Source organism: Chanos chanos, chromosome 4, assembly GCF_902362185.1.
Source record: "Chanos chanos chromosome 4, fChaCha1.1, whole genome shotgun sequence".
NCBI classification, from domain to species: domain Eukaryota; kingdom Metazoa; phylum Chordata; class Actinopteri; order Gonorynchiformes; family Chanidae; genus Chanos; species Chanos chanos.
In genome coordinates, this window is record NC_044498.1 from 22,799,501 (window position 1) to 22,812,564 (window position 13,064).

Below are 13,064 nucleotides of genomic sequence, written 5' to 3' on the forward strand. Positions count from 1 at the left end.
TGTTTTCAAAAGCAGTTACCTGTTTTGGCTCTGGTTTGAACAAAAGCGTCAGCAACGTACTGTAACATGCCGTTTTTGAATGGCTTTTTAGATACATCATAATGTCATAATCCTTATAGACACCCGGCGCTTTCACCGCAAACCTTTCTATTTATTTTATGCGTATATGTTTGTGTGTGTATGCGTGTTTGGATGTGTTTACTGATTGTTGCTGAAATGTAGTAAATTTGCTGATGTTCATAAATGCTAAATGCCATGCTCACCGCCTCATATTCATTTTTGGATTGTAATGATGTGTTTAAGTCATGCTTTATTTGAGTGATTATTATATTTGGCCGTATTTGTAGTGCGAGTTTTTTTCGTGGCTGAAACATCCGCACCCTGACTCTGCCGAGTCTGCTGGGTTGTAGGGAAACAGCATGTAGCTTTGCCTATAGTTTTTTTTACAGCACAAGTCAAAGGGGTTTTTATCTGACTGTCAACATTTACTTTAATCCGTAAAGCATAAGGCATAATGATGTTGGAAATAGGAAATACTTTGGCTGCTCTTCCTCTGTTTCTTTTTTTGTTTTTTTAAAGATTAAGTGAGAAAGGAATGTAACTGTTTTAACAATATCATTTTCTTACATCGGCATCTGTCTGTCCTCTTTTACGCTCTGTATTCGCACAAGAATTTCTTCTGCTGATGTTTTTTTTTTGTTTTTTTTTGTAATACATGTTTGTGAATAGCCATACTTGACAGATTTCTTTACCACTGCGCTTTGACTGAAATTAAGTGAAATTCAGACAACCTGCTCTGTGTGCTTTGTGTCTGCTGAAATGCTGTATGCATGTTATGCACAGTTATGAATCCTGATGCATGTGTTGGTGTTGTGTGGGTTGCCGACTCCTGTGTTAAGTGTGTGAATACAGAAGATCTGAGGCATTATTAGTGTTCAGTATGCCTCAAACACAGTAGCTGTTATCTACGCTGTATTGCTGAGTGTATATTGTATTTGATTTTATTTATTTATTTATTTTTTGCTTTCTCTTTATGGATTGAAGCTATCATAAGGTTGTTGTACGTCTTTGACTGTGTGCTACCTTTTTTCTTTTCCCTTGTGTTGAATGCCCATGGTTTAAAGAAAAAGAATAGCCTACATAGTGGAGACTGGTCTTCGGATCTGGTCCAGACTTAGGTTTCATACAGTGAGCTGCATACACCTGGACTGTCCACATAAGCTGGTCTGAAATAACCCAGTAGGAAGACAGTGTGTTGACGGATTTGTGATGGCTCTGATGTGTGTGATCCAAGCTTGCTATTTGGTGATCAGCCATTGTACTGTGAATGCATTTACACCATTTTAACCTGTTCAGCTCATCTCTGATAGGTTTCCTTTTGTTCCCGTTGTTCTTTTCACATGTACTTTTCTCCTTTTTTCTGTTCCTCCCTTTTGGATTCTTTTTTCCTTTGTTAGGTTCTGTTCCATTTTGTTCTGTTGAATCCTGTTCTGCTTCACCCCATTCAGCCGTGTTCTGTTCTGTCCTGTTCTGTTCTGTTCCGTTCTGTTCTGCGCTCCGCTCCTTTGTGAGACGGCTGCTTTGAGTGGGGGATTAGTTGGGTTGAGTTCTGTTAGAAGGCTAGCGTGCGGGGGTGTTTGGAGAGAAGAGGGTGGCGTTGGGAAGGCGTAGGTGGCTTTTGCTCGTTGGCTCTCCAGCTCTCCACCGGCGATGTTAAAACAGCTTCTAGCGCATTCTAGCGCAGCCATTTCCGACTCACTTTAAAAACATAATTGTCCTTGAGTGGACCACTTAGAGTGGGCATATGATTAGCTCCATAGTGCTAGCGGCTGGCCCTTTGACCTCAGCGGAGATACAGCAGAATTAATTTCCCGACACTGGAGGACTTTGAAGCAGTCTGGCAGCGAGAGAGAGCCCCGCTCCGAATGCTGGGAATAGAGGGCTGTTAGAAAGGCTAAGTCATAAAGACTGAGCTTGAAAAGGCCGGTTTACCCAAGGTTCACATTTGAAGGTGAAGCTTTAGTGGCCGGCTTTGGGCGGCTTGAGTGGAAAGACGGGGTTTTAAGCACTAAGTTCTCCAGCTGTCTCGCTCCGTCTCGCTCTTTCTCCATGTGTCTCGCTCATACAGATGAGAGGGACTTGGACAATAAACCAGTGCCTTTGACAGTTTGCTCTGATGGACTGTCTCTCTATGTGTCTGCATGCGTGGGTCTAAGGGCAGGTCACAGACATCTGCCCACAGCCCCGACACAATCTGTGCGCGTGACTCTAATCTCCTGAATCCTTGTCGCCGTGTGTGTGTGAGTGAGTGTATGAAGGAAGAGAGTTTGTGTTATGCTGGTTTGTGCAGTGTTAAATGCAGACACACTCACAGTTTTGATAGTGATTTAATGAGAATGTTCTTGTTCAGTGGTTCCCGTCTGCTGTCTGTCAAGACATATATTCATCTGTTCCATGAACCTGTGACCTTGACAGCTGGAAGTGTGTGTGTGTGTGTGTGTGTGTGTGTGTGTGTGTGTGTGTGTGTGAGTGAGTGACTCTAGCTGGAGTCTGGATCGCGGAGCATGCTCACAGTTAGATTCTGGCGTCTTGTATTTTCTGGCAATAAGCTGAAGGAGGTTTAGTTAAATGGATTGCAGTGCGGTTCAGCCATTGGCCCCTTTAGCTGGCAGCACGTGTGGGCAGAGAGCCAGCGCTCAGTGAGAAACAATGGGCATGTAGCCACCTGCACTGAGAGAGAGAGATGACACGGCCAACAAGAGTTGACCTCAGCGCCGGTCACATTCTCCCTGTCATCTTACATTGCATTTCGGTCAAAGAAAAAAAAGTAATTTTATTTCTGTCCATCCGATGTCTTTTGCTTTGACTTCCTCTCCATTTTTTTCTTTGTCCTCAGCAGGTTTTCTAAGAATTATTCATGTGGTCTTGTGCAGTGGTGACAGTTGTCAAAGAGCATTGACCTCCCCTCCTCCCTGAAGACCCCTTTTGCCTTTCCTTCAGTTTAAAGATGCCTGTACACATGGCTGTCTCTCTGTGTTGGCTTGGTCTCTAACCTCTGTCTGTCTTTCTCTCTCACTCTCTCTCTCTCTCTCTCTCTCTCTTTCTGTCCATCTATGTGACAGGTGTGTAAAGGGTATGAGTGGTGTGTGGAGGGGAAGCGTGGTTCTGACCCAGCTCCAGAGCTGCTCACCCGGTCATGGGACTCTCTGTCCCAGTTCACGGTAGGCTTTGCAGAACTGACACCCCGGTACCCGGCCGCTCCAGGGACTGGCTCTCCGTCCTCCACCCCCCCGTCGGACCTGCCTCAGAGCACAGCGCTGCGCACTGGGTAAACAACCGCGCCCCACATACGCTCCACTGGCACCAAATATCTCTGTCGCCGCTCTGCTCGCCCTTCACGGACAGAGAGAAAACACCTGAATTAGGGGTGTAGAATAAAATGAGATGTTAGATTCCTTCACTCTAAGAGAGATGCTTTATTTTCCTTTGTGCTGAGTGGAAGAAGTTACAGCAGGGATTCTCATGCAGGCTTAAGTAGAGGCAGTAGCAGGATGCAGTGTTTGACTCACATGCTCCACAGTGTAATTGACTCATTAACGGTGATGACTCTGTCGGGAGGAAGGGCTCTGCCTGACTGCTTACCACAGCAGTCCTGGACACAGTTTACACTACCGCAGTGTAATGGCTCCAGACTGCTCACCCTGCCCTCTCGCAGCTAACAAGAGACTAGAGCCTTATGGGACTGATACCTAATGAGATGTCCATTTCCTCTATATGTCCGTTGTGTCTGATTTGTCTGTACTTATCCTTTCTGTTCATCATGGCTGTTTGTCTGTGCCTGCTTGTTTGTGTGTGTTTGTGTGTGTGTGTGTGTGTGTGTTGCAGGCTGTAGCGATTGGTTGGCTCTCTCAGTAGGTGTCGCTGATGAGGATGTGTGAGCCTGCGTCGGGAACAAAGGAACCAATCGACGCAATGAAAGTGCTGGAGCCACAAGACGGCAGCGCCACCCCGACTGACCCCTCACCTAAATCAGAAAGCCCCCAACATGATAAGAAAACCAGAGACGATGACCTGTGCGAACACACCAGCGAACCACAGGTAACCACGGACCCCCTCTGCATTAGGCATGAGGTAGCCTGCACTCAGCGTGTGAGGAAATCTAGTGTAAGGAAGGGGTTAATAACTCCTAACTTGGCTGGCTGATTGTGGCTCAGGTCTTGTATAGTCAGGAGATCCGTTGTAAACCCCCTCTACTTTCGGCGATACCTCCAGGCTTGCAGGAGATAGATCAGGGGGTGTTCTATTTGTATCACTCTCCTCTGTGTCCTCTTTTTTTTTTTTTTCTTTTTAATCACGCGCACACTCGGTTCCAGCGCCTGTCATTTCACTTCCACGGCATGGTGTCCAGATCTGGTAGGCTAATGTTTGGCTGGAGCCAGTCAGAAGAAAGCAGATAATCTTCATCTCAAATCCCGGGCTTATCTGCCAACTTCCTGTGTGTCAGCCAGACGGACAGAACAGGGATTCGGAGCGGGAAAAAGGAAGGGGTGGGGGGTGGGGGGGTGACTTTGCCACCATCTGCCTTCACCACAGTCCCAAGCGAGCCAGGTGCGATGTGTTTGTGCTGACTTCAGCTTTCCTTTATCTCTCTGACATTGTTCATTTTCCTGCTGCTGCTTGCTCAATTAGCTGCTCCACTGGTGCCCTCGCAGGGCACCGCCTTCCAAAAAAAACCCCAAAAAAAAAACAGCACTCCTATTACCCATCAGCCCTTTTATGGAGGCTCCATCCTACTCATCATCTTCCCCCCTTTCTCACCCCCTCTGGCAAAAATGAACCACATAATGCCCATTCCTTTCCCTATGTCACCCAGCATGCACTTCTTCTCCACCAAGCATTGTATATTACATATCAGGCCAAATCTTTACTGCATTTATACTGTTCTTTCCACTTGGCTCCCTGAATATTACCCAACACCCCCCCTCCCCCCACTTCTGCATAATCATCCTTCATATTCTCCATTACAGGCCCTGCTTGGATTACACATCATGTGTTATCCTGTGTGTTACTCCGTATTCTGTTTAGGTTCACATCACCTCCATTCAGACTACTGAAATGATGCCGCTATTCTTGCCATTCATATGAAGCTCTTAGGGGCATCTCTGAGAGATGCAGAGAGAGAGAGAGAGAGGGAGAGATTGGACTCTCCTGCCCTTAATATACAAGGGATTGTTAGCAGGAGATCTGTAGGCTGTGCTATGTCCAACACTGCTTCATTAGAGCCAGAGCTCTTGAAGCAAGTGTGTGTGTGTGTGTGTGTACCGAGGGAGAGAGAGAGCACTCTGGCCCGTGTCATGCTGCGTGTAAGCTCAGTTGATGGGGCGTGAAGCTCTGGAGCAGCGAGGAGTCTAATACAGAGCGGCTTACTGACAGCCGAGCTACTCCTTAACCACACAGCAAAATGAGGCTTTAGCTAAAGCTATCAGAGTCCCCACTCCAAGCAGCCTCTCAGATGTTTGCTAACTGTCCAGAACCATCGAACCAATCCTGTGCCAAAACAATTCCCAGCTCTCTCACCAGCAGACGCAGCATGTTTACAAACTCATAGTACCCTCTGGTGGATTTATACCCACCTACTCAGAATTAATCTTCAGAAAAGATTGTGTTGTAAATGGGTGGTTTATTTGTTTTTTTTTTTTTGTTTTTTTTCTGGTTTGTTCTGTTGTTGTGCAATTTCCTGCAGGCCCCCCAGGCAGGTGCCCAGCCAGTGAGGCGTTTGAAGGTACAGTGAAACAGCATGAGACAAAAGCCTGACTTAGACTGGCATGCACTTCTCTATTGGCCCATTCAACATGAACCGCGCTGCATGTTTTTAGCTCATTCATTTTTGTTCCTTTTAAGTGTTCTCTCGTGAGAGGTATATGTTTTGCTGTCTATATTAAGGAAAATATGCTTGTATGGTGATTTTTTTTTTTTTAGTTATTTTGGGGGGTTTTGTGCTTTCTGTTGGTGACATGATTAAAGATTTTCAGGAGTTCAGAGTCATTGGAAAGCTGGTTTGTTTAACAATGCTGAATTCCTTAACTGAAGGCTATTCGGTAGGTCTTCTGAACTCTGAAAATTCTCTCGTGGTTATGAAGCATCTGGTCTGGTCTATGCTGTTGATTTCTGTGATGTCGTAATACTACACAGCCATATCTCAGCCTGTACATATCAGTGTATATAACTGTGACACTCACATTTTCCTCCAGTCCAATGCAAAGTTAAAGCTAGTGCGGAGCCTGGCTGTGTGTGAAGAGTCCTCTCCTTCTCCACCTCCTCCTTCTCCTCCTCTTTCTCTTCTTCCACCCTCTGCCACTCAGCTGCCACAGCAACGTCAGGTAAACTCCCCAAACTACCCATCAGGCTGTGCACCAGCTCATTACATTCACGTCAAAGTGTCATTTCGGACGGGTGACCACAGACCGCAAGAGAACCGCTTTCATGCAGTCAGCATTAAAAACAGTGGTGTGTGTGTGTGTGTGTGTGTGTGTGTGTGTGTGTGTGTTCTGTGCTCAGTATTACTCACATCCATCATCTCTCACAAAATGCAATTTTACCTTGTCAGCAGCATTGCACTGTGCACTGATATAATTGGCTACTCTTACAGAAATCCCATTTCTACACTATTTATTAGGTTAGCCTATAGCTTATTGCCTGCTATTCACACATCTCTAGAGTTGGCCCTCAGTCTCAGTCTGTATGAATGTTTGCAGGAAAATTAAAAACTATTTTTTTGTTTGGTTGTTTTGCTTTTTTTTCCACTGTTGTTATTGAAGTTGTACATATTTAATCTTATGCTTTTGAGTGTGTTTTCTCTGAGTGGGAATTGTGTGCTTTTAAAATAGGCCAGCGCCTCGAGACCAGATAAAAGAAACTCACTCTAGTATCTTTGGAGAAAAATAAGAGATCCTCTCTCTCCAGATTTATGTCCTTAAACCAGTGAATGAGATTTCTTTCCTCCTGGGAAAATGCATCCCTATTCATAGATCACCCCTCTCTCTTTCTCTCTCTCTCTTTCTCATTTTCTCTGTCTTAATTGATGAGCTGAGTCATTACAGGGGGCCTTGAGGGAGAGCAGGGTGTAAATCATTGTGATGTTAAGTCTAGTGTAAACCCTGCAGTTGCCTTGGTTAAGCTCACTCCTCTGTTCCTGTGTGTTGGGGAGGTGTCCTAACCACTCTGACTGTGGCCTATGCTCTGTCAGTCTCACTCTTCACCACCGTGGCTGTTCAAAAAGCACAGCGCCCCTTCTTCCTCCGTGGAGCGGGTTGGAGCCGGCAGGGACAAAACGCTGAGCTAAAATCAAGACCACACACACTCACTCTTAGAGAAACTCTAGCACAACAAGAAAGAGAGAGTCCAATGTCTTTTTTTTTTTTTTTCAACACATGGTTCTGGTCTGTTAAGCACTCTCACTGGTACTCCCAGCACCCCAGCCTCCCTCAGTCCTAAAGTATTATCTCTGATTCGGGTGCCGTAATATGTCGGGTTTTCAGGGGCTTTTGTGAGGTGGTAGAAAGATGGTAATCCTCTCGATTAATTGCCAAAGTGTTTGTGTTTGGCGGCTTATTGTGGCAGGCAGAGTTAGCGTTTCAGTGAGGTTTCAGCGGTACTGAACTTGAAACAGCTTTTCCGTAATGAAACACTAAGCTTCCAACCAGGATTGCAGTATATGGCTTGTTTGCACAGCTAAGTATGTAAAACCCTGTAATATCTTTTAATTAACTTCCAACCAAGTAAAAGAGATTAAATTGGACTGGTAATTCTGTTTGTCTCTTTAATTACTAAAGATGTCTCTAAATGTAGCACACAATGTGTTTTTGTGTTTTTCCAATAGGACAAAATTCCCATCCCGCTGAGCCAGTCTTTGGAAACAGAGGCACAGCTCATCAAAGACGAGGATGATTCCGGAAAAAACTCTGACAAGACAGAGAAACATGACAAAACGCCAAGGAAAATGCTGTCAAGAGGTGTGTGTGTGTGTGTGTGTGTCTGCGCCCGTGTCCTTGTCCCTGCGTGCGAGCATGTGTTTTTGGAATAAATTGAATACTGATTTTGATTTTAGATGAAGGTGTAAACTTGATGCATATTTTAAATCAGCACTCTAGAATGTAGATATCAACCTCCGTATTTAAAGTACAGCCACAAAGCATAGATAATGAATTATATTCAAAAGAATATTCATCAAATTCATGTCGCCTAAAGTGTTTCCACACTCAGCAGATGGAGCTGACAGAATGTGTGAGTGCCTCTGTGTGTGTGTGTGTGTGTGTGTGTGTGTGTGTGAGTGAGAGTGTGAGAGTATGAGTGTGAGTTGTTTTTTGTTTTTTTTTTTAATGAGATTCAGCTCTTACCGTTCTGGTCTCAGCGTTGTCTGACAGAGCCGTCTACTTTCTTCCTGTATGCATATTAAAAATCTTGGGGAGGAAAAGTGATTCGGATATATTTTTCTTCCCCCTCTCTCTTGCAGATCCCAGCCAGGAGTACACGGACTCCACCGGCATCGATCTTCACGAGTTTTTGGTTAACACACTGAAAAACAATCCTCGGTGTGTGGGCTTGGTCACTAAATCTAATATTTGCCTGCAGTAAACTGATGGATAAAATAGTACTGTGTGAAGTTTGTTTCACCTTATTTATCTAATTGTGAATAGTAACGTAGGCTAACCGTGGGGCATTTGAGGCATTGTTAACACTGGCAATTTTTTAATTATTATTTTTGTCATCTTAGTCATATTTTGTCAGATTAGCTGACGAATGTAGTCAATTGATGAGACGTCAGCTGATCATTGTTAATGACTGGTCTGTTGCAGGGACAGGATGATGCTGCTGAAACTAGAGCAGGACATTCTGGATTTTATCGGTAACAATGAGTAAGTCTGGACGACCACATTCGTGTAGAAATCCCCAGAAGTTGTCAGGAGAGTTTAGGGTTTGGTTTTCAAACATGTTTGTTGTTGTCGTTCTTACAGGAGCCAGAAAAGGAAGTTTCCTCCCATGACCTCCTACCACCGGATGCTTTTGCACCGAGTCGCTGCGTATTTTGGCATGGACCACAACGTCGATCCCACGGGCAAATCTGTCATCATCAACAAAACCAGCAATACCAGAATGTGAGTCCAGGAGCCCGACTCTCAACACGACTACATTCAGAAAAGCATAGTTTGGCTGTGTTGACCAAAGAAATGTAACTCTTAGTGATTTACATGTTCATTATCCAATATTGTTCTCTCTGCGTCTCTCTCTCTTATAAGGAGACTGCTTCAAATTCAGATTAATCTTAGTCAAGGACTGAAAAGGACAGTCAGTCCCAGTGAAATTGCGTGCATTACCAGGTTAAATCTGAGAGCCTGCAAACTCTATTGTGGGAAAAAGACAAATTCTTAATGTTAACTCTAGGGAAAATTGAACTTTACTTAGTAGTCTCAAATTTTGCCTCATCAGTGAGCAGACACAAAACTTACCTAAAAGTAAGTGAAAAGAAACACTTTTGCTTGTTTGCTCTGCTGAGTGATGTTGCATTATATTATCTCATTTTAAACATTTCTGCGAAAATGATAACTCCAACCCCTCCCCCCACTCATGTCATTCCCAGACCCGATCAGAAGTTTTCTGAGCATATCCGTGACGAAAAATCGGATGACTTCCAGAAGCGGTACATCCTGAAGCGGGATAACTCTAGTCTGGATCGGGATGATGCCTCGGTGAGTCCTGAGCTCAGGGTTCCAGGAGGCAGGGGGTTGCTGCTTTGGGAGGTGTCTGTTACTTGTTGCTAAGCCACAGATGTGATTTCAGATGCGAATGCGTCTGAAGGAGGACAGAAGGAGCAAGTCCATCGAGGAGCGAGAGGAGGAGTACCAGAGAGCGAGAGACAGGATCTTCGCACAGGATGTGAGTTTGAGCATTCAAACATTTATCATGATAATGCGACTTGAAAAAGAAAAAGAAAGAGAGGATGAGTGATGCCTCCCCTGAGACGGGGATCATTAAAACTTAATGTACTGACTGATTAGTGTCCCACCGTGCCAGCCAAACACACCCAGAGTCAAAAATTCTCTTACAACGCGACACAGTGTTTTACTGCAACTTTTATAATCTTAATGTCTTTCTTTTTCTTCAGGGTCAGGAAAATTTTCACCTCGAAAAAAGGTAAATAACACAGCACTGCTTACAACTCATTACCTGTCTGAGTTAATCATGTGAGGAATGGCTGCTTTTTTTTTTCTTTTTTTTTTAATATATACATTTATTTTTTAAACAGGATTCAAGAAGATGAGAACTGCGCCACACAGCAAAGACGACAAATATTCAGGTTTTTGATTGTTATTGGCTGATCCTTTAACAGGCTATACAATACCCCAAAATACTGTGGCATCGCCTCACATACCTTCAAGCGTAGCACACTGTCGAGTTTTGAGCTGTGGTCATGTTTCCGTTTGGGTGAGGTGTGTATTTCTCTGGTCAGGTTGCGGGATGTGCGTTCTGGAAGCAGCAGACAAAGCAGCTCAGAGAATGAGCCAAAGTACAGTGAGCCCAGGCCATGGAGCAGCACAGACTCCGACAGTTCGCACAGAAACCTCCGCCCAGCCGTCACTAAAGCCAGCAGCTTCAGCACCATCTCCATTCTCACACGCACAGACAGCACACACAGCAGTACCAAGAGCACCGGACCCCTCTCCAAAACAGGCAAGACACTTACACGCACACGCACGCATGCGACCAGACAGCACACACTGCAATAACAAGAGCACCGCAGTAACAAGAGCACCAAAACAGGCAAGACACACACACACACACAAACACACACCCAGACAGAACACACAGCAGTACCAAGAGCACTGGACCCCTATTCAAAGCTGGCAAGGCACACACACAGCACACAAAAAGCAGCAAGAGTGCAGCTATCAATAATAGGCAAACAAAGAGCCTGGGACAGCAGGCGAGATATATAACTGTCATTTCATCAGTCATTGTTAGAGGTCAGTTTGTATGGCACTTCTGATAATGGCTTTAGACATTTCCACACTTCATGGCATTCCCTATATTGAGTAATACCAGCTCTCGGCCTGACTGAGTGTTGAAAAAGGCACTTCAGACAAATAAGAAAACCAAACTTATTTCCAGTAAGACAGCAATGAGAAAGAGAGAGGGAGAAAGAATAGCCCTGTCTTAAAATGCCATTTTCTCACTCTTGCTTTCCCTCCCTCCTTCTCCCCTTCCTCTGAGGAACACTGTGTTTCAGTTTGTCATGCTCGTTTTTTTTTTTTACGCTGCCGTGCTCTCTGAGGATGGCTGGATGACTTTTTGCCGTGAGAAGCTGTTGAAGTCTAGGCCACAGACCTGTCAGTCACTGACTCTATCTGCAGTGCTCTAGTGGGCACACACTGTTTGGTCCTGCTGGCATTGTGTGTGTGTGTGTGTGTGTGTGTGTGTGTGTGCGTGTGCATTGCTTATCTCTGCTCCCATGCTTCCCTCACAGACCTGTCATCTGTCACATTAACCCCCACCTCAGTCTGAACACCTTCTGTCTCCTCCACACACACACACACACACCTCCCGCCATTCTTTTTCATTTTTCCTCCTCCTCCTCCTTTTCCTCCCTTGTCTCTGTTTTTGTCCAGAAAAACAAAGAGGAAACATCCATATTCATCGTGAGTGTCGGCCTGGATTCATTGGTTATTAATGCTTTGACATTTTGAGCCTAGAGAGGCCTCTGCACTAATATGTATTTCTGCTTTAATATTTAATAGCCTGGAGTGTGTAGTTGCTGACCCGCCGCACTCCGAAAACAAATGCTTTCAGTCCTCTGTGAGAGCGTTTGGGCACTTCTGGATCAAATGCAGTGATCTTGGAAACTAACACTCACAAACTTTGTAGGGAAATAGCCTGTTTTTTTAATGTTTTTTTTTTAAATGTTTTTAAGGGTAACTGCCAATGAATTCTGGCCCCCTTGACTCACTGGACCAATGTCTCAGCCCAGCCCTACAGGCTAATGAGTCTCTTAAACTCTGTGTGTGTGTGTGTGTGTGTAGGTTCTGAATCGTCTGGTAGTGTAGACTCTTCTTCGGGCTCTCTCTCTCGCCCTGCTCCGCTTCCTCCTCCTCTTCCTCCTCCCGTGTCGGGCCCAGTTCAGGCCCACATCCCTGTGACCCGGCTGACGGTCGGCACTAATACCACTGTGGCCTATCAGGAGGCCCGACCCACACCTGCTTCTAACACTAACCCTAACTACTATCTGCTACCGCTGGAGGCTACAGCCCTTCCACAGGGCAGCCTACTACTCAGCCCTCACACTGGTGGGTAAAGTCAGAGAGTCTTAACACTGTGTGTGTGTGTGTGTGTGTGTGTGTGTGTGTGGTATTGGCATTGGCAGTTTTGTGGTTCTGGCATTTCTTCATCCTCTTTTCAGCTTGTTTTGAACAAACACAACTGTCAATTTGCTAATTTTCAGTGCTTATTTTTTTTTTTTCAGGATAAATGTCTGTTTTTTTGTTTGTTTTTTTTTTAAATAATGCTGGTTTAATGTAGAGTGGTGGTTAATTGTGCAAAATGTCTGAGCAATGTGTGTGCATTCGAGAGGGAGAGGGAGAGAGAGAGAGAGAGAGAGCATTTTTGTTGAGTGGTTTTGCTTTTTGTTAACAGGTCAGCCTTTTGTTAATCCTGATGGCACGGCTATGATCTACAACCCCACTGTGACCTCACAACAGGGGCGGGGCCAACAGCCACAGCCACCACCTCCTCCCCCTCAACACCAATCAGCCAATCACATTCTCACACAGGTCAGTTTGTTTTCCAGTGAAATGACCTGATCACTGACAATGGATTGATCTCACTGAAGTTGAAAGAACAGGTTTTCTGGCTCCCGAATTTGTTTTTTACTGGTACAGATTAGGAGTGGCACTTAAAAATGATCCATTTTATTTACTTCAAACATTTATGAGCTACTCCAGGCTTAATATTGTGGGCGTTTTTTCTGTTTTAAATTATGCACTACCCTGACAAAAATATCTAGGACAGTGTTT

At 44.8% G+C, this 13,064-nt stretch overlaps 1 protein-coding gene across 1 annotated transcript in view; it reads left to right on the forward strand.

The window, feature by feature from the left end:
- The window catches only part of r3hdm1 (R3H domain containing 1), a 28,091-nt gene that overhangs the window by 5,682 nt on the left and 9,345 nt on the right, over positions 1-13,064 (forward strand). Inside the window, exons 2-13 of the mRNA XM_030770740.1 lie at positions 3,123-3,328; positions 3,886-4,098; positions 7,880-8,012; positions 8,513-8,591; positions 8,856-8,915; positions 9,015-9,155; positions 9,638-9,746; positions 9,838-9,933; positions 10,163-10,191; positions 10,304-10,354; positions 10,508-10,728; positions 12,685-12,821. Coding sequence (XP_030626600.1) covers positions 3,925-4,098; positions 7,880-8,012; positions 8,513-8,591; positions 8,856-8,915; positions 9,015-9,155; positions 9,638-9,746; positions 9,838-9,933; positions 10,163-10,191; positions 10,304-10,354; positions 10,508-10,728; positions 12,685-12,821 — 1,230 coding nt within the window. The 5' untranslated portion in view covers positions 3,123-3,328; positions 3,886-3,924. The remainder of the gene's footprint in view (positions 1-3,122; positions 3,329-3,885; positions 4,099-7,879; positions 8,013-8,512; positions 8,592-8,855; positions 8,916-9,014; positions 9,156-9,637; positions 9,747-9,837; positions 9,934-10,162; positions 10,192-10,303; positions 10,355-10,507; positions 10,729-12,684; positions 12,822-13,064) is intronic.